This window comes from Plecotus auritus, assembly GCF_963455305.1.
Source record: "Plecotus auritus genome assembly, chromosome: 11".
Taxonomy (NCBI): domain Eukaryota; kingdom Metazoa; phylum Chordata; class Mammalia; order Chiroptera; family Vespertilionidae; genus Plecotus; species Plecotus auritus.
In genome coordinates this window covers 5701277-5728439 of record NC_137777.1, presented here as the reverse complement: position 1 = coordinate 5728439, position 27163 = coordinate 5701277, and the positions used below count along the sequence as shown (strand labels likewise).

Sequence of the window (27163 nt, the reverse complement as noted above, 5' to 3'; positions counted from 1 at the left end):
ATTTAATACAATCAATGCAGTATTTAAAAGGAAGATTCTAGAAGCTATAAGAAGAAGCCCGTGTTGACTTCCTCTGCCCCAGCCCCATTTCTCTCAGCCTATTCCACGCTAAATGCAGTGGGGAGGCAGCAAAGGAGAAGGGAAAGGCGGGGAGGGGCCAGAGCAGAGCAGAGAGAGGGGCTGGCCTTTAACTCAGAAGTCCCAATGCAAATCAAGGAAAGTGTCTGCCATCACCAACAAGCTTCCTGCTGTGTGTCAATGCTGCCACCTTCTGGTGTAAATTATAAATTCATTAGAAAATAGCACCAATCGCGGTCATTCAATAGATGAACCACAAAGATGTGATCCTATGAGTTTACATACATATCCCCAAAGTATTCCTGAGATCTATTTCAACCAGAATTACATATATCTACTTTTCAAGCTCCTACCTTTTAAGATATAGCACTGACCTTTTAAAATATACCACTGAGTTCCTGGGCAATTAGAGAAATTCCTTCAATGTTCTTCCTACATCCACGCAGGCCCCCCACCTTCCAACCCATCCCCCCACTCAGCAGCCAGAGTCTCCTGTGGTTTGTGACAGCATGGACAAACCTTGAAGGCCTTGTGCTAAGTGACATAAGTCAAACAGACAGAGACTGTCTATCCCTTATATGTGGAATAGATTCAGACTCACGGATACAGAGAACAGCTTGGGGGTGTTTGCAGCAAAGGACAGGACCAGGACTGATAGCCTCACTGGACTGACTCCCTGGCCTGCCCCCCAGGAGGGCTCAGGCCTCAGCCAGCTGCTTCAGCACGGAGAGGGTCCCATAGAGGGCAGACAGGCGCTCCTGGGCTTCCGGGTCCCAGGTTGACCTGGGGCTGTTCAGCTTCATCTTCAGGCCACACTCGTCCAGCAGCTCATAGGTAATGACCAAGCCCTCCCTGTGGAATGGGGCGAGGAGCTTGGGCTGGAGGGTAAAGGGAATGTTCTGGGAGCAGTTGAAGTTGGGCTCCAGGATGCTCCTCACCTTGAAGAAACAGTATCAGATGTTACAGGTCAGCCTCTGAGGTCAGGAAGAGAGAACCTTCGGTCCCAAGGGCCAGGGGTCATGCAGGGTAACTGTGGGGGCGGGAGCTTTGGGGTTGTGACCTGTTCCTATCTGCGGTCAGTGTGACCATGGACACGTTGTTGGAAATCACGGAGCACTGGTTCCTCAGCTGCTAGATAGTGACACTGACACTTACTCAGCAAATAGTGGGGTTTGGAATTGTGTGTGTATGCCTGCGTGTGCAATGTGTGTATGTACATGTCTGCACACACATATGTACTTACATATACATACATGCAGAGAAAGAGCATGCAATTTCCAAATGGTAACCATGTGAGTACAACAGGGGTATGACTCAGATGCCCTGAGCTCCCCAAACCTGTATCCCCAGGTAGACTCATGCCCACTGGGCCTGTTTCCCAGACAGAGATGCAGCCCCGATTTCCCAGGCCCACGCCAGGACCTCCCCGCCCCTCCCAGCAGCAACCCGAGTCATCTCTCCTTTCTCAGAACCATTCTCATCCCGCTTCTCTCACTCTATTCCCAGGACGCCAGCCCCTGGGGATTGCTCACCAGGTCCCTCTGCCGGACGAGGATCCTCTTCTCTATGGACTGAGCCAGCAGATCATGTTGGATGTCACTCAACACTGAGGATAGGGGGATGTTTGGAGAAAGAGTCAGATTTTCCTCTCCCCACAATGAACTCAGAGACCTTCATAAGCGAACTCTAAGGCAGAGGAATAAAACTCGCGGGACTTGAGGATCAAGTTCCCTGGCCTGGAAAGTCCTCCTTCTGCTCGTACTCGTGGGATGGTCCCCAGGAAGCTACCTAACATGGTCCAGGGTGGGCTTCTGTGGCTGGACCTGGCATCACCGCCCCACTGATCCGCTGCGTGAACCTGGCTGGCCTTGCAGGCCTCAGGCTCTGTCACAGGGCAAGCTTATCACACTGAGCCCTCCTGACCTGGGAGAGGCCTGTGAGGTGAGAGTGAAAAATCATAACTTGTCAAGGGATTTGGAGAGGTGACACCTAATGCAGCCCTTTGGGGCTCTGGGGGACCAACCTTGTGACTCCCCCATTCTTCCTCCAAACCACTCTTACCCATTAAGGCTTCAAGCAGGTAAAGGAGGAGGAACTTTGAGCCAACCCCTGGATAGCGGGAGTCCTTTCGCAGTTCAGTTAGGATGGTGCCACCAGGGCCATCCAAATGCCCAAAGGGTTCCAGTTCAAGCTACGGGAGACAGGGCTTATTAATGATGGTAATAACATCAGTGATTTCGCCTAAATTCTGTGTCTACAAGTGATTAACCAAGGAGTGGGGGTAATGGCTCTAGGTACCCCCAGGGAATACGGAGCACCCCCAGTCTGTGAGGGCCGCCTTCCCTGGCCCTGGTCGTTGGGCACAGGGGCATAGTCCCAACCTCAGATATCCTTCTCATCCCCCTAAGATTACCCCCATTCTCCTTTCCTCACACGCCTTGGCAGCCGTACCCCTAAAACATCCCCCATTTACAAGTCGGATCAGCCTTAGGGAGCAGCGGGGCCCCTCACCGTGTCCATGAGGTCCTGAAGAGCCTCACGGTCCCCAAGCATGGCCAGGAGGTTGAAGAATACAACAGCCTGCGTGTCCCTCGAGAGCTCGGCCGCTTTTACCTTCTGGGAAACCTCCTCTTGCAGCAACTTGAAATCTGCCCTCAGGCATTAATGCCGACCAGAAACGGAGATAAGACTCAGATTAGAACATTCCTTTCCCTCCAACGTGAGCAAAATTCCTCTTCCCTTCAAGCTGCTGCCCCAGAGCCTCTCTGAAGATGGCATGTTTGAGCTGGGGGATGGAAGTGCTACAATAGGCTACACAGATGGAGAGTCTCCGCTGAAATGCCGTGGGGGGTACATGCAGGGACAAGAGGAGAGGATCCGGGAAAGGGTATCGGGAAGAGGAAGAAACTGACCAGGTGCTCACTTCTGACGTGTTGGAAATAATGTGGGTTCTAGACTGGACTCCAGAAATGAAAACGTCAGAGATTCCAGCATTGGATTTCAAAATGAGGGTGCCATGACCATTATATGAATGTATGGATATAAAGTGTTTGGTACTACATTCAGTTGTGCCTGTATCTTCAGGGCATATAAGGAATTAACCAAGGAGTGGATGTTGGGAGCTGCCTGCTTCTGCCAGGACACCTGAGGTGGCCTCAAGGTGACCTTGTGAGAGTGAGAAGTCACTAGAATGGAAACGCCAAGGATGCAGGCATTTCTGTTTGGTTCACTGCCCTATCCCAGTGCTCAGAAAATGCCTCCTGCCCAGTGAGCCCTCAATAAATGTTTGCTGCATGCATCCACGAATGAATGAATGAATGAATGAATGAAGAGTAGCCATGACCAAAGTATAAATTTGGAAGTAAAGCTCAGTTTTCTGAGTCATTTGGAAACCTCCAATTTGGGTTCTGAGCTTTGCCATTTCCTACCCAGAAGCCTCCAGTTCCCTCTTAGTAAAACCTAGCCCATGGGGGTTCCTGCACCCTTCCGAGAAAGAGAATGGCAAGAGGTCATCTCCCTTCCTAATCCCCCTAATTTGCTTGAGAGACACTTCCTGGGCTTCCATCCTCTACTGCCGCCACCCTCTTGCTTAACCTCTTTCTGCTCCATCTCAGTCCATCCCTCCACATTCCTGACCATTATCGTCCACAGAAACTACAGCCAGGCCCCGGGGCCATGGTGGCAAAGGCAGGGGCACTCTGCCATGCTCACCAGATGAGTACAATGAGGACCCTCCCCAACTCCAGCAAACACACACTCCTATTGGGGGGGTAGTGCATCCTGAGTTGCCTATAAGGAAATTATATTCCACATCCAAGAGTTAGTCTCTAAATAATCTCAGTTTGTCTATATTCTGTTGCTTCTCCCCAACCCTCTCTTTTTCATTCAGCCCTGCCCTTTGCCCAGGAAACCAGAGCTCGTGGCTCACATGAGGATGGCAAAGGCCATCATGAGGGTTTCAGTAGTAAAAAGGGGCCTCCTGGAGGGATCCCATCCCACTTCACAGTCTCTGTCCACTTAAGGACTGTGGTGGACATATGCCTGCTGCTGGAAAGAGGAATACAAGTGGTCACTCACAACAGCTCAGTCTCTGCTCCTCAAACTCCCTCTCTCTCTCTCTCTCTCTCTCTCTCTCTCTCTCTCTCTCTCACACACACAAACACACACACACACACACACACACACACATTCCCAATCCTTAGGCCGAACTTTAGAAGCAGACAAACCCATGGAGAGGACATGACTTGCAGACACTGCTGTGAGCTTAGCCTTTGAAGTCCATCTCCATTTTGTTCACACTTGTCAGCAGTTATAAAACATAATTTGGAAGTTTGATTTCAGCCCCTGACCCCACAAGATTGGAGAGCTCATACTCATTCCATCTATTGCCACAGACAGGAGGTCATGGACAGCAGGACCCACCTTTCACCAGATGTTGTAGGGAGGACTCCATAGTGAACCATGCGTACTAATACATGTGTTTGTGTCTAAGAGAGAGAGGGAGAGAGAGAGAGAGAGAGAGAGAGAGAGAGAGAGAGAGAGAGAGAGAGAGAGAGAGAATCTTATGTGTGGTAAGGGAACTGCTAATCTCTAAGAAGACATATCAAGCTGGCCTCTATGTGAGAATCAACATTTGGGCACAAAGACACCAAGGAACCTGAGCAGGTTTATGCATGAATCCACAAATAAATGAAGGTAGGAAGGAATTAATTATGAGAGAGAGAGAGAGAGAGAGAGAGAGAGAGAGAGAGAGAGAGAGAGAGAAGGGAGGGAGGGAGGGAGGGAGGGAGGAAGGAAGGAAGGAAGAAAGGAACTAAGGAAGGTAGTAAGGAAAGGGGGATACGGGAAGTGTAAATTTGAAAGTAAAACTCAGTTTCCTGAGTTGCTTGGATACCTCCAATTTGGGTTCTGAGATTCGGTCTTCCCCACCAAGCAGGCCTCAGGTTCCCTCTTAATAAACACCTAGTCAAAGGCTTTCCTGTATTCTTTCTAGAAAATGAATGACAAGTGCTCATCTTCCTTTCTCATCCCCCATATTTGCTTCAGAGACACTTCCAAGAGTTCTGTCCTCTACTGCCACCCTCCTCTTGCTTAACCCCTTCCTGTCTCATGCCAGTCCATCCCTCCAATTTCAGACCTTTCCTGACCCTTCCCCACCCTTCCTTACCCTTCCCCACCTACAGGAACTATGGCCAGGCCCCGGGGCCTTGGTGCAAAGGCAGAGCTAATCTGCTCATCAGGTGAGGACAACGAGGACCCTGCCCATCCCAGCAAACACACACTCACCTAATCGAGGAGTGATAGGTCCCATTTCACCTAGAAGAGAAATCAAATTAGCACCCAAAAGTTAGTCTCTGAAGACTTATGGTTTGTCTACATTCTGCCCCTTATGCCCCAACTCCCTCTCTTCCATCCACCCCTGCCATTTGCACAGGAAACCAGAGCCCGTGGCTCAGAGGAGGATGGCAAAGGCCATCATGTGGGGTTTCAGTAGTAAAAAGGGGCCTCCTGGAGGGATAACACCCCACTTTACAGTCTCTGTCCACTTAAGGACTGTGGTGCACATATGCCTGCTGCTGGAAAGAGGAATAGAAGTGGTCACTCACAACAGCTCAGTCTCTGCTCCTCAAACTCCCTCTCTCTCTCTCTCTCTCTCTCTCTCTCTCTCTCTCTCACACACACACACACACACACACACACTCTCCTACTCCTATGGCCAACCTATAGAAACAGACAAGCCCCATGGACAGGACATGACTTGCAGACACTGCTGCGAGCTTAGCCTTCGAAGTCCATCTCCATTTTGTTCACACGTGTCAGCAGTTATAAAACATAATTTGGAAGTTTGAGTTCAGCCCCTGACCCCACAAGATTGGAGAGCTCATACTCATTCCATCTATTGCCACAGACTGGAGGTCACTGACAGCAGGACCCACCTTTCACCAGATGATGTAGGGAGGACTCCATAGTGAACCATGCGTACTAGTAAGTGTGTTTGTGTGTCTAAGAAAAAGAGAGAGAGAGAGAGAGAGAGAGAGAGAGAGAGAGAGAGAGAATGTTATGTGTGGTGAGGGAACCCCCAATCTCTAAGAAGACATATCAAGCTGGCCTCTATTTGAGAATCAACATTTGGGCACAAAGGCACCAAGGAACCTGAGCAGGTTTTTGCATGCATCCACAAATAAATGAAGGTAGGAAGGAATTAATTAAAAGAGAGAGTAAGAGAGAGAAGGAAAAAAGAAGGAAGGAAGGAAGGAAGGAAGGAACTAAGGAAGGAACTAAGGAAGGTAGTAAGGAAAGGGGGCTACGGGAAGTGTAAATTTGGAAGTAAAACTCAGTTCCTGAGTTGCTTAGATACCTCCAATTTGGGTTCTGAGATTCGGTCTTCCCTACCAAGCAGGCCTCAGGTTCCCTCTTAATAAACACCTAGTCAAAGGGTTTCCTGTATTCTTTCTAGAAAATGAATGACAAGTGCTCATCTTCCTTTCTCATCCCCCATATTTACTTCAGAGACACTTCCAAGAGTTCTGTCCTCTACTGCCACCCTCCTCTTGCTTAACTTCTTCCTGTCTCATGCCAGTCCATCCCTCCAACTTTCAGACCTTTTCTGACCCTTCCCCCCCTTCCTTACCCTTCCCCACCTACAGGAACTATGGCCAGGCCCCGGGGCCTTGGTGGCAAAGGCAGAACTAATCTGCTCATCAGTTGAGGACAATGAGGACCCTGCCCATCCCGGTAAACACACACTCACCTATTCGAGGAGTTTTATATCTCACGAGGCCTAGAAGAGAAATCAAATTAGCACCCAAAAGTTAGTCTCTGAAGACTTATGGTTTGCCTGCATTCTGCCCCCTATGCCCCAACCCCCTCTCTTCCTTCACCCCTGCCATTTGCACAGAAAACCAGAGCCCGTGGCTCACATGAGGATGGCAAAGGCCATCATGTGGGGTTTCAGTAGTAAAAAGGGGCCTCCTGGAGGGATAACACCCCACTTTACAGTCTCTGTCCACTTAAGGACTGTGGTGCACATATGCCTGCTGCTGGAAAGAGGAATAGAAGTGGTCACTCACAACAGCTCAGTCTCTGCTCCTCAAACTCCCTCTCTCTCTCTCTCTCTCTCTCTCTCTCACACACACACACACACACACACACACACACACACACACACACACACTCCTACTCCTATGGCCGACCTATAGAAACAGACAAGCCCCATGGACAGGACATGACTTGCAGACACTGCTGTGAGCTTAGCCTTCGAAGTCCATCTCCATTTTGTTCACACGTGTCAGCAGTTATAAAACATAATTTGGAAGTTTGATTTCAGCCCCTGACCCCACAAGATTGGAGAGCTCATATTCATTCCATCTATTGCCACAGACAGGAGGTCACTGACAGCAGGACCCACCTTTCACCAGATGTTGTAGGGAGGACTCCATAGTGAACCATGCGTACTAACTAGTAAGTGTGTTTGTGTGTCTAAGACAAAGAGAGAGAGAGAGAGAGAGAGAGAGAGAGAGAGAGAGAGAGAGAGAGAGAGAGAGAGAATGTTATGTGTGGTGAGGGAACCCCCAATCTCTAAGAAGACATATCAAGCTGGCCTCTATGTGAGAATCAACATTTGGGCACAAAGGCACCAAGGAACCTGAGCAGGTTTTTGCATGCATCCACAAATAAATGAAGGTAGGAAGGAATTAATTAAAAGAGAGAGTAAGAGAGAGAAGGAAAAAAGAAGGAAGGAAGGAAGGAAGGAAGGAAGGAAGGAAGGAAGGAAGGAAGGAAGGAACGAACTAAGGAAGGAAGGAACTAAGGAACAAAGGAACTAAGGAAGGTAGTAAGGAAAGGGGGCTACGGGAAGTGTAAATTTGGAAGTAAAACTCAATTTTCCGAGTTGCTTGGATACCTCCAATTTGGGTTCTGAGATTCGGTCTTCCCTACCAAGCAGGCCTCAGGTTCCCTCTTAATAAACACCTAGTCAAAGTGTTTCCTGTATTCTTTCTAGAAAATGAATGACAAGTGCTCATCTTCCTTTCTCATCCCCCATATTTGCTTCAGAGACACTTCCAAGAGTTCTGTCCTCTACTGCCACCCTCCTCTTGCTTAACTTCTTCCTGTCTCATGCCAGTCCATCCCTCCAACTTTCAGACCTTTCCTGACCCTTCCCCACCCTTCCTTACCCTTCCCCACCTACAGGAACTATGGCCAGGCCCCGGGGCCTTGGTGCAAAGGCAGAGCTAATCTGCTCATCAGGTGAGGACAATGAGGACCCTGCCCATCCCGGCAAACACACACTCACCTGTTCCAACAGTGAGAGGAACCAACTCGTCTAGAAGAGAAATCAAATTAGCACCCAAAAGTTAGTCTCTGAAGACTTATGGTTTGCCTGCATTCTGCCCCTTATGCCCCAACACCCTCTCTTCCATCCACCCCTGCCATTTGCACAGAAAACCAGAGCCCGTGGCTCACATGAGGATGGCAAAGGCCATCATGTGGGGTTTCAGTAGTAAAAAGGGGCCTCCTGGAGGGATCACACCCCACTTCACAGTCTCTGTCCACTTAAGGACTGTGGTGGACATATGCCTGCTGCTGGAAAAAGGAATAGAAGTGGTCACTCACAACAGCTCAGTCTCTGCTCCTCAAACTCCCTCTCTCTCTCTCTCTCTCTCTCTCTCTCTCTCTCTCTCATACACAAACACACACACACACACACACACACGCACACACACACACACACACACACACACACACTCTCCTACTCCTATGGCCAACCTATAGAAACAGACAAGCCCCATGGACAGGACATGACTTGCAGACACTGCTGTGAGCTTAGCCTTCGAAGTCCAGCTCCATTTTGTTCACACGTGTCAGCAGTTATAAAACATAATTTGGAAGTTTGAGTTCAGCCCCTGACCCCACAAGAATGAAGAGCTCATACTCATTCCATCTATTGCCACAGACTGGAGGTCACTGACAGCAGGACCCACCTTTCACCAGATGTTGTAGGGAGGACTCCATAGTGAACCATGCATACTAACTAGTAAGTGTGTTTGTGTGTCTAAGAGAGAGAGGGAGAGGGAGAGATAGAGATAGAGAGAGAGAGAGAGAGAGAGAGAGAGAATGTTATGTGTGGTGAGGGAACCCCCAATCTCTAAGAAGACATATCAAGCTGGCCTCTATGTGAGAATCAACATTTGGGCACAAAGGCACCAAGGAACCTGAGCAGGTTTTTGCATGCATCCACAAATAAATGAAGGTAGGAAGGAATTAATTAAAAGAGAGAGTAAGAGAGAGAAGGAAAAAAGAAGGAAGGAAGGAAGGAAGGAAGGAAGGAAGGAAGGAAGGAAGGAAGGAAGGAACTACGGAAGGAAGGAAGGAAGGAAGGAAGGAAGGAAGGAAGGAAGGAAGGAAGGAAGGAACTAAGGAAGGTAGTAAGGAAAGGGGGCTACGGGAAGTGTAAATTTGGAACTAAAACTCAGTTCCTGAGTTGCTTGGATACCTCCAATTTGGGTTCTGAGATTCGGTCTTCCCCACCAAGCAGGCCTCAGGTTCCCTCTTAATAAACACCTAGTCAAAGGCTTTCCTGTATTCTTTCTAGAAAATGAATGACAAGTGCTCATCTTCCTTTCTCATCCCCCATATTTGCTTCAGAGACACTTCCAAGAGTTCTGTCCTCTACTGCCACCCTCCTCTTGCTTAACCCCTTCCTGTCTCATGCCAGTCCATCCCTCCAATTTCAGACCTTTCCTGACCCTTCCCCACCCTTCCTTACCCTTCCCCACCTACAGGAACTATGGCCAGGCCCCGGGGCCTTGGTGCAAAGGCAGAGCTAATCTGCTCATCAGGTGAGGACAACGAGGACCCTGCCCATCCCAGCAAACACACACTCACCTAATCGAGGAGTGATAGGTCCCATTTCACCTAGAAGAGAAATCAAATTAGCACCCAAAAGTTAGTCTCTGAAGACTTATGGTTTGTCTACATTCTGCCCCTTATGCCCCAACTCCCTCTCTTCCATCCACCCCTGCCATTTGCACAGGAAACCAGAGCCCGTGGCTCAGAGGAGGATGGCAAAGGCCATCATGTGGAGTTTCAGTAGTAAAAAGGGGCCTCCTGGAGGGATAACACCCCACTTTACAGTCTCTGTCCACTTAAGGACTGTGGTGCACATATGCCTGCTGCTGGAAAGAGGAATAGAAGTGGTCACTCACAACAGCTCAGTCTCTGCTCCTCAAACTCCCTCTCTCTCTCTCTCTCTCTCTCTCTCTCTCACACACACACACACACACACACACACACACACACACACACACACACTCCTACTCCTATGGCCGACCTATAGAAACAGACAAGCCCCATGGACAGGACATGACTTGCAGACACTGCTGTGAGCTTAGCCTTCGAAGTCCATCTCCATTTTGTTCACACGTGTCAGCAGTTATAAAACATAATTTGAAAGTTTGATTTCAGCCCCTGACCCCACAAGATTGGAGAGCTCATACTCATTCCATCTATTGCCACAGACAGGAGGTCACTGACAGCAGGACCCACCTTTCACCAGATGTTGTAGGGAGGACTCCATAGTGAACCATGCGTACTAGTAAGTGTGTTTGTGTGTCTAAGAAAAAGAGAGAGAGAGAGAGAGAGAGAGAGAGAGAGAGAGAGAGAGAGAGAGAGAATGTTATGTGTGGTGAGGGAACCCCCAATCTCTAAGAAGACATATCAAGCTGGCCTCTATGTGAGAATCAACATTTGGGCACAAAGGCACCAAGGAACCTGAGCAGGTTTTTGCATGCATCCACAAATAAATGAAGGTAGGAAGGAATTAATTAAAAGAGAGAGTAAGAGAGAGAAGGAAAAAAGAAGGAAGGAAGGAAGGAAGGAAGGAACTAAGGAAGGTAGTAAGGAAAGGGGGCTACGGGAAGTGTAAATTTGGAAGTAAAACTCAATTTTCCGAGTTGCTTGGATACCTCCCATTTGGGTTCTGAGATTCGGTCTTCCCTACCAAGCAGGCCTCAGGTTCCCTCTTAATAAACACCTAGTCAAAGGGTTTCCTGTATTCTTTCTAGAAAATGAATGACAAGTGCTCATCTTCCTTTCTCATCCCCCATATTTGCTTCAGAGACACTTCCAAGAGTTCTGTCCTCTACTGCCACCCTCCTCTTGCTTAACTTCTTCCTGTCTCATGCCAGTCCATCCCTCCAACTTTCAGACCTTTCCTGACCCTTCCCCCCCTTCCTTACCCTTCCCCACCTACAGGAACTATGGCCAGGCCCCGGGGCCTTGGTGCAAAGGCAGAGCTAATCTGCTCATCAGGTGAGGACAATGAGGACCCTGCCCATCCCGGCAAACACACACTCACCTATTCGAGGAGTTTTATATCTCACGAGGCCTAGAAGAGAAATCAAATTAGCACCCAAAAGTTAGTCTCTGAAGACTTATGGTTTGCCTGCATTCTGCCCCCTATGCCCCAACCCCCTCTCTTCCATCCACCCCTGCCATTTGCACAGAAAACCAGAGCCCGTGGCTCAGAGGAGGATGGCAAAGGCCATCATGTGGGGTTTCAGTAGTAAAAAGGGGCCTCCTGGAGGGATCACACCCCACTTCACAGTCTCTGTCCACTTAAGGACTGTGGTGCACATATGCCTGCTGCTGGAAAGAGGAATAGAAGTGGTCACTCACAACAGCTCAGTCTCTGCTCCTCAAACTCACTCTCTCTCTCTCTCTCTCTCTCTCTCTCTCTCTCTCTCTCTCACACACACACACACACACACACACACACACACACACACACACACTCCTACTCCTATGGCCAACCTATAGAAACAGACAAGACCCATGGACAGGACATGACTTGCAGACACTGCTGTGAGCTTAGCCTTCGAAGTCCATCTCCATTTTGTTCACACGTGTCAGCAGTTATAAAACATAATTTGAAAGTTTGATTTCAGCCCCTGACCCCACAAGATTGGAGAGCTCATACTCATTCCATCTATTGCCACAGACAGGAGGTCACTGACAGCAGGACCCACCTTTCACCAGATGTTGTAGGGAGGACTCCATAGTGAACCATGCGTACTAACTAGTAAGTGTGTTTGTGTGTCTAAGACAAAGAGAGAGAGAGAGAGAGAGAGAGAGAGAGAGAGAGAGAGAGAGAGAGAGAGAGAATGTTATGTGTGGTGAGGGAACCCCCAATCTCTAAGAAGACATATCAAGCTGGCCTCTATGTGAGAATCAACATTTGGGCACAAAGGCACCAAGGAACCTGAGCAGGTTTTTGCATGCATCCACAAATAAATGAAGGTAGGAAGGAATTAATTAAAAGAGAGAGTAAGAGAGAGAAGGAAAAAAGAAGGGAGGAAGGAAGGAAGGAAGGAAGGAAGGAAGGAAGGAAGGAAGGAACGAACGAACGAACTAAGGAAGGTAGTAAGGAAAGGGGGCTACGGGAAGTATAAATTTGGAACTAAAACTCAGTTCCTGAGTTGCTTGGATACCTCCAATTTGGGTTCTGAGATTCGGTCTTCCCTACCAAGCAGGCCTCAGGTTCCCTCTTAATAAACACCTAGTCAAAGGGTTTCCTGTATTCTTTCTAGAAAATGAATGACAAGTGCTCATCTTCCTTTCTCATCCCCCATATTTGTTTCAGAGACACTTCCAAGAGTTCTGTCCTCTACTGCCACCCTCCTCTTGCTTAACCTCTTCCTGTCTCATGCCAGTCCATCCCTCCAATTTCAGACCTTTTCTGACCCTTCCCCACCCTTCCTTACCCTTCCCCACCTACAGGAACTATGGCCAGGCCCTGGGGCCTTGGTGCAAAGGCAGAGCTAATCTGCTCATCAGATGAGGACAACGAGGACCCTGCCCATCCCGGCAAACACACACTCACCTGTTCGAGGAGTGAAAGGTCCCATGCCACCTAGAAGAGAAATCAAATTAGCACCCAAAAGTTAGTCTCTGAAGACTTATGCTTTGTCTACATTCTACCCCCTACTCCTCAACCCCTTCTAGTTTATCCATCCCTGTCCTTCGCCCAGGCAACTGGAGCCCAGAGCCTCTGATAAGGATGGCAAAGGCCAACATGTGGGGTTTCAGTAGTAAAAAGGGGCCTTGTGGAGGGACCACATCCCACTCTACAGTCTTTGTCTACTTAAGGACTGTGGTGGACATATGTTTGCTGTTGGAAATAGGAACATAAGGGATCATTCACAACATCTCAGTCTGCTCCCTCAACTCACACACAGGTGCAGGCATGTGCAGGCTTGCAGACACACACACACACACACACACACACACACACACACACACACACACACTTCTACCCCAGTACTCAAAGAAGGCAGGTGGCTCTCCCTGTTGCCAGGGGCCTGTGTGGGTCACAGCAGTGAGATGAGGGGGTGGTGGAGGAGCCTGGCTGGGGAAGGTTTCCCTTTGGATCTGTTGGGCCTGAGCCCAGCAGCGTGTTTATGGGTCCAAAGAGGGTCAAGGGCTCAGCAGGGCCTGAGGTCCAAGCAGAGAACCTGACCAACTCACCTGCTGGAAAGGTTTCCTGATCGTCATCTGCGATGTGGTAAATGTCTAGATGGGAATAACCGAGTCAGCAGAGCCAAGGGTATCCCTGCTGGAGCCTTTCACATCCCCGCACCTGCAGCCCCCACACTTCCTCTCTGGGCCAGGTGTGCCAGCTTTGCTCAGGGTGCTGTGGGGACCCTTCGCATCAGAATCACCTGGGACACTGTGGAAACTCGGAGTCCCTCATCTCACTCCATACCTTCTGCATCAGGCTCTCTAAAAAGGAAACTAGAACCTGCCTTTTCAATAGGCAGGCACTTGGGTGATAGTTATCCACTCTAGTCTCACATTGAAGATCAGCCTTTTCCATAGAAAGGACATCACCTCCTTCCTGCTCTTTGTCTTCCTCTCCTGGAGGCTCCTCCCTCACATGTCTACTCCCTTCCTGCCAGGCTCCTGGGTGATTTCACATTTCACATAGAGAAATGTTCAGCGTTCTGAAATTCTTAAAAATCAGATTTAAGTGTTTGACAAGGGCTAGGAGCCCATGAAGGAAGGAGGCAGAGGGAAAGCAGTCCCATTATAGGAGACCCCATAGGCCATGGTGACACAGTATCCAGGGAGAAGAGAATCCAAGGCGGGAATAATCAAGTGTGTGGTTGTTGATGATGATGTGAGTAAATTCCCTGGAGGACAGAGCAGTAGGGTGAGGCATAGACACCAAGGAGACAGTGAGCAGAGTGCAGAAGATTCTTTAGGAAATTTGTCTATGAGGAGACACTGGGTGGGAAGAGGGGACACTTGGGTGAGGATTTATGAGATGACAGATACTTGATGTTGTGATCAGGTCAGGAGAAGGGTCCAGGTGAACTGGAGAGAGGGAGGATAGATTTGGCTCAGCCACCTTATCAGACATTTATCTCCATCAGCTCTGGAGAGTGTGTCTCACTGCCATTTCATAGATAAGATGGGTGACAGAGGAATTCTGGTTTTCCCCAAAGTCACAAAGCAAGCGTTATGGCAAGTTATTGAACTATTCTTCATATTACTTTACACTATGAAGTGTTAGGAGGATGGAATTAGTTCATGGAAGTGCAATGCTTACTGCACTGGGCCATTCTTTGTGAAAGTTCCTTATAGTCAACCTTAGGCCTGAACTGTAGAAACAGACAAGCCCCATGGACAGGACATGACTTGCAGACACTGCTGTGAGCTTAGCCTTTAAAGTCCTTCTCCATTTTGTTCACACTTGTCAGCAGTTATAAAACAGAATTTGGAAGTTTGAGTTTAGCCACTGACCCCACAAGATTGGAGAGCTCATACTCATTCCATCTATTGCCACAGACAGGAGGTCACTGACTGCAGGACCCATGCTTCACCAGATGATGCAGTGAGGACTCTATAGTGAACCATGTGTACTAATATGTGTGTGTGTGAGAGAGAGAGGGTGGGGGGGAGAGAAAGAGAGGGAGAGAGAGAGAGAGAGAGAGAGAGAGAGAGAGAGAGAGAGAGAGAGAGAGAGAGAAGGGAGTTTTCTGTATGATGAATTCAGACCCCTGATCTCTTAGGAGCTGGACCCTTACCTTTATCAGGCTGACCTCTCCCTGGGACTCCACATTTGGGCAGGGAGAGGCCAAGGATCCTGAGCTGGTTGTGTTCATAGCACCCACCATTGGACCCTAGTTTGTAGTTATACTTGATGCAAATGGTTCTCCCATGTGAAGTCAGAACCCAGTTGGGTATTGGGCAACCGTGCATTTTGAGGCAGGTGAGGGAAGGATGCAGATACAATTCTGCATTACGGGGCACTTCATTTGCAGTTTTGTTCCTGGTTGTGCCAATATGTTACAGGCTTTACCATGGGAGGTATGGGTAACCTTGGAGGTCTCTGTGCCCCCTTCGCCCCCCATGTGAGCTGCTGAGAGTGGAGGGACCTTGAATGAGATGGGTGGGAGGAGGATCACACTTCGCCCAGGGCTAAGCACACCCCTTCTGTCTCTCCATGTAGGATACTGTCTCTGCCTCCTGGAACAACAATTCAGAGGGATCTTGCTTAGAGGTAACTATGGATAGAGGTGATGTGTGCCCTGGAAAGCTGGAAAATGCTGCTTCTCTCTGAACAGGTACAGAAGCCAAGGTTGCCTGATGACGGTCTTCCCTTCTCATTTCTCTTCCCAAGAGAAGCAGGCCCCCGCTCCCCACTGCCTCCTTCAGCCTCTGCTTACCCCAGCCTTTCTCCTTGAAAACCAGTTGCTTCCTCTTATAGGCCACCACCGAGCCCTTCGGCACAGTCAGCTTCTTCTCTCTCACTTTGAGACCCCCTGCCTGTCCTTTACCCTGGGGACAAAAACCAGGTGACACCGTCATACATGCATGTCGTTTTAAAGTCAAATACATCTAGAAAGCTCATGAGAAAAGGGATCAGTAGCCCCCTGTCCTCACCCTCTCTACTCCTGGTTTTTAGTTCCTGCTCTTTTTTCCTTATTTCATCCCATATTTACCTTCACGTCCCTCAATTTCATGTTGATACTGCAATGACTAGATTTTTTTCATATTCAAGTATATCTAGTCACTTTCTCTTGTTGATAATGAGGGTTTCATTTTCCTGTTCTTTATAGGAGCTGAAGCAATTGATAAAAGGATAATACCCAACTCCAGCCTCTTCTAGTCTTCCATGGAGGGCAAGGGCATCATCCAAATCTAGTTTCCTCTACCTGTCCTGCCACATCCAAGAGGGGAGAAAGTACTGAGACGCTCTTGTGAGTTCATAGTCCAGGGTCAGTAAAAACAAATGCTGGGACCCATCCATGGAACTACAGAGTGCTTCCCTTCTCACACATCTTACCACCATATCACTAAAGGCCGATTTATCAGAGTTCCTTTTATCACATGTATCATATCCAACTTTTCAAAAACAAAAATGACAAGGCATATTCAAAGGTAACAAACAACAGTTTGAAGAGAGAGCAAGCTGAGAATCAGACTCAACTATAACATGGATGTTGGAATTCTTAGACTGGGAATTTTAAACCATTGTGATTAATTTGCTAAGAGATCTAATGGAAAACATAGATAGAATGCAAGAGCAGATGGGTAATGTAACCAGAGAGATAGAAAGTCTAAGAAAAAGTAAAAGTGAAATGCTAGAGAGATAAAAATGCTGCAACAGAAATAAAGAAATCCTGCCCTAACTGGTTTGGCTTATGGATAGAGCGTCGGCCTGCAAACTGAAAGGTCCCAGGTTCGATTCCAGTCAAGGGCATGTACCTTGGTTGCGGGCACATCCCCAGTAGAAGGTGTGCAGGAGGCAGCTGATCGATGTTTCTAGCTCTTTATCTCTCTCCCTTCCTCTCTGTAAAAAATCAATAAAATATATTTTTTTAAAAAAGAAGAAATAAAGAAATCCTTTGTTTGGCTCATTAGTAGACTGAACACAAGTGAGAGGAAAACCTCTGCACTTGAGGAAATCACAAAACTAAAAAGCAAAGAGAAAAATGACTAAAAAAAATGAAACATAATATCCAAGAACTGTGTGATAGCTAGGAAAGTTGTAACATACATGTAATGAGAATATAAAGAAAAGAGAGAAATGAACAGAAAAAATATTTTAAGCAATAATAAATGAGGATTTTCCCCAAAATTAATGTCAGACACCAAATCACATCCAGGGCCCATGAATTCAAACTACAGAAAATGACAGATAAAGAAAACATATTAGAAGTCATGAGATATTGAAAGAAGTCAGATACTTCTTGTCTGCTGTTGTTTCCATTATATATATATTTTTTGGCTTTATGAGTTTATACCTTGTTCAAGAGAAACATGACAATAAGGTATTTGAGGATACAATTAAGACTCCATATCTTGCTATAAAGTCAAGATGGATTTTGGTTTATTTGAATTTTGTTAAGCTTTTTTGTTATTATGTAGCTCTTCTATTTAATATCTACTGTGGTTAAAAAAAAAAAAAGTAGTATTCCACCCATTTTGAGATGTACATATGGTACTGTATTTTCATTTTCATTTGTCTAGAGATATTTTCTGATCTCCCTTGTTGTATCTTCTTTGACCCATGGAAGGTTCAAAAGTGTATTTCTTAATGTCCATATATTTGTGAATTTGTTAGTTTTTCTTTTGTTATTGATTTCTAGTTTCATTACATTTTGGCCGGAAAATATATCTGGTATAACTTCAGACTTCTTAAACTTGGTCAGACAGATAGGGAGGCCTCGCCTGTGAGCTGGGCTGGAGAATGCTCCAGGTGTGTGTGGAGAGAACACGTGTGCTACTCCACAGCATGTTCTGTCTCTGTCTGTTAGGGAATGTAGTTCAATTAATCTAAATGGTGCTGCTCAAGTTCTCTGTTTCCTTATTGATCTTTTGTCTGATTGACCAAAACAAAATTGATGCAGCCATGAACCAGAGATGATATGCAAACTGTTTAATGACATCACAGCCCATGGCCAACACTTAGTACCCAGTTGGCTGGGAAGAGCTGTGACAGTGAGGTGGGGGGGGGAGTGGAGGGTGTGGAGGGTGTGGGGGGTGTCACAGGATTGTCCCCTGTTCTCAGAAAGCCAGTTTCCCAACCCCATTAGATGGAAACCCAAAGTTGAAGGTCAAACACCCTTCACACTGGAGCAATGTCCCACTTGTTCAAATTTCCCTCCTCCAAGACAAAATCACCAACCTTGGGAAAATTAGTTCACAATTCCATTTTTTTTCTTGTGTTTCTAATTCTTTAAAGTGAGGACAAACTACATATCTATAATAATAAAAGTGTAATATGCTAATTAGACCTAACAACCTTCCGGATGAAGCCAGGGCTTCGAGGGCCTAGGCAAGCCGCTGCAGCTGCGAGGGCCAAGCTGCCACAGCTAAAAAGGCCAAGCCCCTTGCACAAATTTCGTGCATCGGGACTCTAGTAAAATATAAAATGTGTATAATCAGATACCCTGAGAGGAGTCTCTATCCATGAAATGGACAATAACATTCAAGACCCAACTACATCAGGTGAACTGTGCACCACTGGATCCCACAAAACATCTACTACATGAAACCAATTCAAAAAATCTGGGTGGCATAGCAGTTTGATCTAATACATAGAAACAATTACAAAGAATAGCAAAAATGGGGAGACAAAAAAACAACCCCTAAATGAAAGAAAAGGAGGAAGCACCAGAAAAGGAACTAAATGAAATGGAGGCAAGCAATTTTTCAGAAAAAGAATTCAGAGTAATTGTTATAAGGATGCTCAAACATCTGGATGAGAAATTCACCAACATGTGTAAGAATAAAAGGAAATGAAGAATGACATAGCTACAATGGAAGGTTTCAACAGTAAACTAGAAGAAGCTAAGGACCAAATCAGTGAGTTAGAAGACAAGGTAGAAAAAAACACCCAAGCAGAGCAGCAACTGGAAAAAAATTAAAAAGAGGAGAGTCGAAGGGAGCTCTGGAACAACACAAAATGAAAAAATATCTGCATAATAGGGGTGCCAGAAGGAGAGGAAGCTGAGAAAGGAATACAAAACCTGTTTGGAGAAATAATGACAGAAAACTTCCCTGACTTTGGGAAGAAAAAAGTCACTCAAGTCCAAGAAGCACAGAGAGTCCCAAACAAGAGGAACCCAAAAAGACTGACACCAAGACACATTGTAATTAAACTAGCAAATGTAAACAACAAAGTAAGAATCTTAAAGGCTGCCAGAGAGAGACAGAAAGTTACCTACAAGGGATCTCCCATTAGACTACCAACTGATTTCTCAACAGAAATAAATCAGGCCAGAAAGGAATGGAATGAAGTATACAAAGTAATGCAAAGCAAGGGACTAAATCAAAGAACACTCTATCCAGCAAAGCTATCATTCAAAATTGAGGGTGAAATCAGGAGCTTCACAGACAAACAAAGGCTTAGGGAGTTTATTACCACCAAGCCAGCAATGCAAGAAATGCTAAATGGACTGATGTTAAAAAGAAGAAATAGAAAGGGAAGAAGAAACACAGTCATAAAGAATAAAAATGGCAACAAACAAGTACCTCTCAATAATAATCTTAAATGTAAATGGATTAAATGCTCCAATCAAAAGACATAGGGTAGCTGAATGGATAAGAAAACATGACCTGCCCTAGCCAGTTTGGCTCAGTGGATAGAGTGTCGGCCTGCAAACTGAAAGGTCCCAGGTTCGATTCCGGTCAAGGGCACATGCCCGGGTTGTAGGCTCGATCCCCAATGGGGGGCTTGCAGGAGGCAGCCGATCAGTGATTCTCTCTCATCATTGATGTTTCTATCTCTCTCTCCCTCTTCCTTCCTCTCTGAAATCACTAAAAATATTTTTTTTTTAAAAAAGAAAACATGACCCATATATCTGCTGTCTACAAGAGACCCACCTCAGAACAAATGACTCACACAGACTGATAGTAAAGGGACAGAAAAAAATGTTTCAAGCAAATGGAAATGAAAAAAAAGCTGGGGTCACAATACTTATATCTGACAAAATAGACCTCAAAGTGAAGGCCATAAAAAAGATAAGGAGGGCCACCTCATAATACTAAAGAGAGCAATTCAACAAGAGGATATAACTCTTGTAAACATATATGCACCCAATACAGGAGCATCCAAATACATAAGAACACTTCTGGAAGACATCAAGGGAGAAATTGACAGCAATACAATCATAGTAGGGGACTTTAATACCTCATTGATATCACTTATGGCCAAAAAAATAAAGAAAGAAAGAAACAGCAATCCTAAATGACTCACTATATCAGATGGAACTAATTGACATCTTCAGAATATTTCACTCCAAAGCTATGGAATATATATTCTTTTCAAGTGCACATGGGACATTTTCAAAGACAGACCACATATTAGGACACAGTCGAAGTCTCTACAAATTCAAGAAGACTGAAATCATATCATGCTTTTTCTCAGATCACAATGGTATAAAATTAGAAATCAACTACAATAAAAACAATCAAACACATGGAGGCTAAATAGCAGGTTTTTAAACAATGAATGGGTTATCAAAAAGATCAAAGAAGAAATAAAAAACACCCTGAAAACAAATGACAATGAAAACACAACAATCCAAAACCTATGGGACACAGTGAAAGCAGTCCTGAGAGGGAAATTCATAGCACTACAGGCCTACCTCAAACAAACAAACAAACAAACAAAAACAAACAAGAAAAACTTGTAATAAGTTATCTAACCCTACAACTGAAAGAACTTGAAAGAGAGCAACAAGAAAAGCCCAGAGGAAGTAGAAGGAAGGAAATAATAAAGATCAGAGCATAAATAAATGACATAGAGACTCCCCCGCAAAATACAAATGATCAATAGAACCAAGAGCTGGTTCTTTGAAAGGATAAACAAGGTTGATGAACCTCTAGCCAGGCTCACCAAGAAGCAAAGACAGAGGACACAAATAACAAAATCAGAAATGAAAGAGGTGAAGTAACACCTGACCCCACAGAAATACAAAGGATTGTAAAAAATAATACTACAAACAGCTCTATTACAACAAACCAGACCAGTGATCGCCAACCTTTAGGACCTCACGGACCACCAGTGGTCTGTGGACCACTGGTTGGCAACCACTGAACTAGACAACCTAGACAAAATGGACATATTCCTAGAAAAAATACAATCTTCCAAAACTTAATCATGAAGAATCAGAAAACCTGAATAGGCTGATTATTACTGATGAAATTGAAGCAGTCATCAAAAAACTTCCAGCAAACTAAAGTCCTGGTCTGGACAGCTTCACAGGGGAGTTTTACCAAACATTCAAAGAAGAGCTAACACCAATCCTCCCCAGACTATTCCAAAAAATTTAAAAGGAAGGAATACTTCCAAGCACTTTCTATCAAGCCAGCATTATCCTAATCCCAAAACCAGATAAGGACACTACAAAGAAAGAGAATTACAGGCCAATATCCCTGATGAACATAGATGCTAAAATCCTCAACAACATATTAGCAAATTGCATCCAGCAATACATTAAAAAGATTATACACCATGACCAATTGGGATTTATTCAGGGGATTCAAAGTTGGTACAATATCCGCAAATCAATAAACATGATACATCACATAAACAAATTGAAAGACAAAAACCACATGATCATATTAATTGATAAGAAAAAAGAATTGACAAAATCCAACACCCTTTTTTGATAAAAATTCTCAGCAAAGTGGGAATAGAGGGATCATACCTCAACATAATAAAAGCCTTATATGACAAACCCACAGCTAACATCATACTCAATGGGCAAATACTAAAACCATTTCCTCTAAGAACAGGAACAAGAGAGGGATGCCGACTCTCACCACTCTTGTTCAACATAGTATTGGAAGTGCTAGCCACAGAGATCAGACAAGAAAAAATAAAAGTTATCCAAATTGGAGGAGAAAAAGTAAAACTGTCATTTGCAAATGACATGATACTGTGCATAGAAAACCCTAAAGACTCCATCAAAACACTACTAGATTTAATAAGTGAATTCAGCAATGTAGCAGGATACAAAATTAACACTCAGAAATACATGGCTTTTTTATACACTAATAATAAACTCACAGAAAGAGAAACTAAAAAAAAAAAAAATCCCATTTACCATTGCAACAAAAAACTTAAGATACCTAGGAATAAACTTAACTAAGGAGGTAAAAGACCTGTACTTGGAAAACAACAGGACATTGAAAAAAAGAGATGGAGGAATATATAAACAAGTGGAAGAATATACCGTGTTCATGGATTGGTAGCATCAAAATCATTAAAATGTTCATACTATCCAAAGCAATCTATAAATTCAATGCAATCCCCATTAAAATATCAACAGCATATTTCACAGACCTAGAACAAACTCTCCAAAAATTCATCTGGAATAAAAAAAGACCCCAAATTGCCACAGCAATCCTCAGAAATAAGAACAAAGTTAGAGGGATCACAATACCAGATATCAAGCTATACTACAAAGCCACGGTTCTCAAAACTGTCTGGTACTGGCACAAGAACAGACATATAGACCAATGGAACAGAACAGAGAACTCAGAAATCAACCCAAGCCATTATGCTCAATTAATATTAGAAAGGAGGCAAGAGCATACAATGGAGTCAAGAGAGTCTCTTCAATAAATGGTGTTGGGAAAATTGGACAGATAGCTGCAAAAAAAAAAAAAATGAAACTAAATCACCAACTTATACCATACACAAAAATAAACTCAAAATGGATAAAAGACTTAAATGTCAGATGGGAAAACCATAAAAATCTTAGAATAATCCATAGGCAGCAAAATATCAGACATATCTTGTAGCAATATCTTTACCAATACATCTCCTAGAACTCTTATTATTTGCAACAGCATCAGTGGACCTGGAGAGCATTATGCTAAGTGAAATAAGTCAGTCAGAGAAAGATAAGTATCATATTATTTCACTTATTTGTGGAATATAATGAACAATATAAACTGATGAACAAAAATAGATCCAGAGACATAGAAGCATCGAACAGGCCGTCAAACCTCAGAGGGAAGGTAGGGGAGGGTGGGGGGTAAGAGATCAACCAAAGGACTTTTATGTATGCATATAAGCAAAACCTATGGACACAGACAGTAGGGTGGTGAGAGCCTGTGCTGGGGGCTGGGGGCAGGCTCGGAGAGGTCAATGGGGGAAAAGGAGACATGTAATATTTTCAACAATAAAGAAATTTATATATATACATTTATATATATATAAATCTTATATATATATATATAAATGTTTAAAAGCACATTATAAATACACACTATCTGATAAATGAATTTACTTTGTAATTGAAAGTACTCTTGTTGGTTTTTGTGAGTGAGTTATATCAATTCTATGTGCCTGAAGGCATTTAAATCTCCCTCCTGTTATCCATTCTTCTCAGGAGGCCACGGCATTACGGAACTTCAACCGCTGACGTTTGGTAGTGGGGTCCCTCATTTCTCCCAGCATAAAACCCCTTTAGATTTGCCAGAATCCATCCCCTACTAAAGCAAATGTAATACCACATAATTAAATCTACTTCCTATTTTATTGATCAGTGTCCCCACCTCATACCTTGACCCAAATATTCAGAGGGATGGAGAATTTCCCTGAGACATTCACAGTGCTGAGATCCTGCAGCACAGGGCTGTTGAGCAGCTCCACAGTCTCGGTCACAACATACAGATTCACCCCTGCTTCCCGGCATTGCTTCAGGAAGGCCGGCTCTGGGTCCGGCAGTTTCCTGCAGGGAAGAGAAGGTCAGAGTGGGAAGAGATGCCTTCCCCGGGTGGCCCTGGGTCACCCTCAGGACCTGGAAGGGGTGTTCCTGCCACAGGCAGAAAGATCCTGGCACATGGGTTAGGTTACCAAGAAGGGTGAAACATCTTCTTTGCTACGCAGGGTGGAGGGGCTCCCATTTTCTGATGGGGGCGTGGGAAGGAGAGTACACAGGCAGTTTTGTGAAAGGCATCGGCATTTTCCAAAATTATATTGGTCCTGTTAGAGGGTAGTTTATAGATGCCCAGTGCCGGGGCCTCCCACCTGAAGAGGCTGGGAGTGGATAGGTCCACTTGGTTGACAACAGTCCCCAGGGAGCCCGACCATTGTCCAGAGGCTCAGTCATGGTGGGGTGGGGGCAAACGGATAAAGGTGATGAAGCAGGAGATGCTGGATGAGTTTCCAAGACAAGCACATGGGGATGTGGACAGAGTCACGGTCCTTGGCAGGTGGCTGGGAGGGCTGTGGTGAAGATGCAGGTCTGGGCAGGGGACATGACAGGTTGGAAGTACTGAAGACGGATTTCATCTGCATTTCCGTTCTCAGACTCAACTCTCGTTCCACTAAAGGCCCCACTGGGTTGGCGCCCTGTAGAGAGCCGAGGGGAATACTGAGAGATCCTTTGCTTCTCAGTGGAGGAGGTCACAGCCTCCAGTGTGGGTTTCCCCATCGACCTTTGGGGGAAGTCAAGGCCCTTACTGTGTCTCTAAGATGTTGTGTCATCTGACATTCACTCACCTCCAAGCCTCACTTCTGTCACCTTCATCCTGGTTGGCTAAGCTCCCACCTCACTGACTTCCCGAGGCTCCGGGAAACACCAAGCTGGTCCTGGCCCAGGCTTCAAACCCCTCATCTGGACCACTTCCCTCCTGCTCTTTGCTCCGTTTATTCTGCAGGTCTCAGTTCAACTGTTAGCTCCACAGAGAGACCTAACTAGGCCCCTCCCTCCAGCCCTTCTTCCACCTGCTCCTGACACTACCCTCGGAGGTCCCCACAGTCTGCACCTGCCTTCAGGTGAAACACGTCACATGCCCACATCCATTTACCAAAAGTGTCTCATTGCCTTTCTTTTCACATTGCAAGTTTGAGCTAAAACATACTTTTTTTTTTCTTGGTGCTAGATAATAAAAAGTATCCCTCAAATTAGAGCCTCTTCAACTGCTGGAAATTTTCTAGGACAAATTTTATTTTATTTTCCTGCCACATACTCTTTTACACCATAAAGTCTTTGTAAGTGTTAGTTCTAATAAAAGTCTTACAACACACCAGAAATACAGAAACTGTGCCATGCCCGGTCAAAGTAACTTTCAGTCTCAATACCCTGGGATTTTTACTAGTTGCTTACTTCAGTATTTCTTTGCATTGATAGAAATATTATTTAGGCCTGGCCTGTGTTGCTCAGCGGTTGAGCATCGACCTCTGAACCAGGAAGTCACGGTTCAATTCCCAGTTCGGGCACATGCCCGGGTTGCAGGCTCGATCCCGGGTAGGGGTCATGCAGGAGGCAGCCGATCAATGATTCTCTCATCATTGATGTTTCTATCTCTCTCTCTCCCTCTCCCTTCCTCTCTCTGAAATCAATAAAAACATATTTTTTTTAAAAAAGAAATACACTAAATTGAAATCTCTGTTTCTAAAAGGTCTTTTCCCACAGGCACTGAGGTAAATTAAATTCTTAGGACACTGAGCCATACTTTGTTTAAACAAAGAGATTCAGAGCCTTTGCCTCACTTAAATTAATACTTTAACTTACTTTTTATTGCTTATTTTTCTCACTTACTGCATGTCCCCTGCCCCAGTAAATACGTTTTAAAGCAGGGATTTTTACCTGTCTTGTCATTACTCTATTCTCACCACAAAACAGCATAGTAATGAACAACCACAGCTTTAATGAACACTTATTAGATAACTAATCACCGCTCCCTGAATGAATGTGTGAGTACCCAAGAAGGGCAGTGTGATCTGGGGTGTCATTTTATTCATTTGGAGCTTCTTTGTGTAGGAGGAGAGCTCAGCATGGGGCCCATCGATCAGGTCCTTTCTCCATGAGCCCTCACCTCTTCTGAAGCTCTGTCCAGGTTTCGTGTGGGGTGCTAACAATCTGGTACTCAAGGGAGGAGCCTTGGCACGCAGTAGTCTCCTCCAAGAAGCCCACTTCTGCCCCAGCATTCACACTCCCAGCCGCCTGCTGCTTCCTGACCTCGGTGTCACTGAAGAGGGCAGGCACTTCCACAGCAGCATCTGGAAACGAACAAGGTGCCTGAGGTTCAACCAAGAATTCCCGCTGGAACAGCTGGGAAATGGCCTGGAAACGGAACAACTGAGCCCTAGCTCGCCCCAGCTCTCCCACTCAACTGAATCTCTCAACCGAGAAGCTAACCCATCAGCCAGCATTTTGAGTGTAAATTACTCCTGAGGACGTTTGAATGCACCCAGGGGCTGGATAACAGGGATACTGTCCTAACCCTAAGGAATGATGAGGTCCCCCTGTGTGGGTGTCTCTGCATGTCTTGCCTGCTGCACCCTTCTCCCTGCACCCTTGTTTTGCAGCCCCTGCCTCCTATGCCCGTGGCTGACAATACCTGGGACCGAAGAACCTGGTTCAAGGATGTGCATGAGGGAGACGTCAAGTGGGATATCAGGTAGTTGCCAAAACAGAGAGCGAGCCTTCTTCCTCCTTATTAGAGAAAACCGGTGTATCTTGGTGGCGCTCACCAAGCATTTGACGGGTCTGAGCTCTTGGTCTCCAATCTCTTTGACCAGTTTCTTAGTAGTTCTCTCAAACATGGAGGGCATGTTGCTAGGGGCAGAGAGAAGGGAAGCACAAAGATCAGGTGGGTCTTACAGATGAGATTAAATCAGTTTTCATGTGTCATTCAGAGAGAGTTGGCAGTGGCTTGACTATGTCATAGGTTTTTTTTGTATCTACACAGTGAAGTCGCATGCATGTGCAAATGACTCCCATTAGCTCTAGGGCCCTGGGTCTTCCTTAAATAACTGTCCATCAGGATGGTCTTTAGTGAACAGATGAGATACCTACACCTGAGTCCCTGCTGGGTCAGGGGACGAATGAGCACTTGCTTAACTTGTTGGAAGTGCCAAAGAAGAGGCAAGTTCCCCTTCAAAACCAAATGTACGCACTTCCTTATGCCACCACCGTTCACATCAAGCTGGCCACATTGTACGATGGTTAGTCCCCCTGGAGGACTGATTGTTAATGTGTGTGAACTACCTGTGTTCAGTGCTGCAAAGCCCTTGCTTTTTAAGATCTTACCGAGTCTTGTCGTGACT

General features: G+C 45.6%; 1 protein-coding gene across 1 annotated transcript; it reads right to left on the bottom strand.

The window, feature by feature from the left end:
• Positions 1-776: 776 nt before the first annotated feature.
• On the bottom strand, positions 777-26668 carry GSDMC (gasdermin C; the record flags this gene model as incomplete). Its single annotated transcript, XM_080646486.1, has 10 exons — positions 777-1016; positions 1611-1684; positions 2140-2269; positions 2590-2726; positions 12962-12991; positions 13606-13650; positions 15810-15921; positions 23669-23837; positions 25930-26113; positions 26455-26668. The coding sequence occupies 10 exons, from the start codon at positions 26666-26668 to the stop codon at positions 777-779; spliced, it is 1335 nt and encodes a 444-aa protein (XP_080502612.1).
• Between the last annotated feature and the right edge of the window lie 495 nt (positions 26669-27163).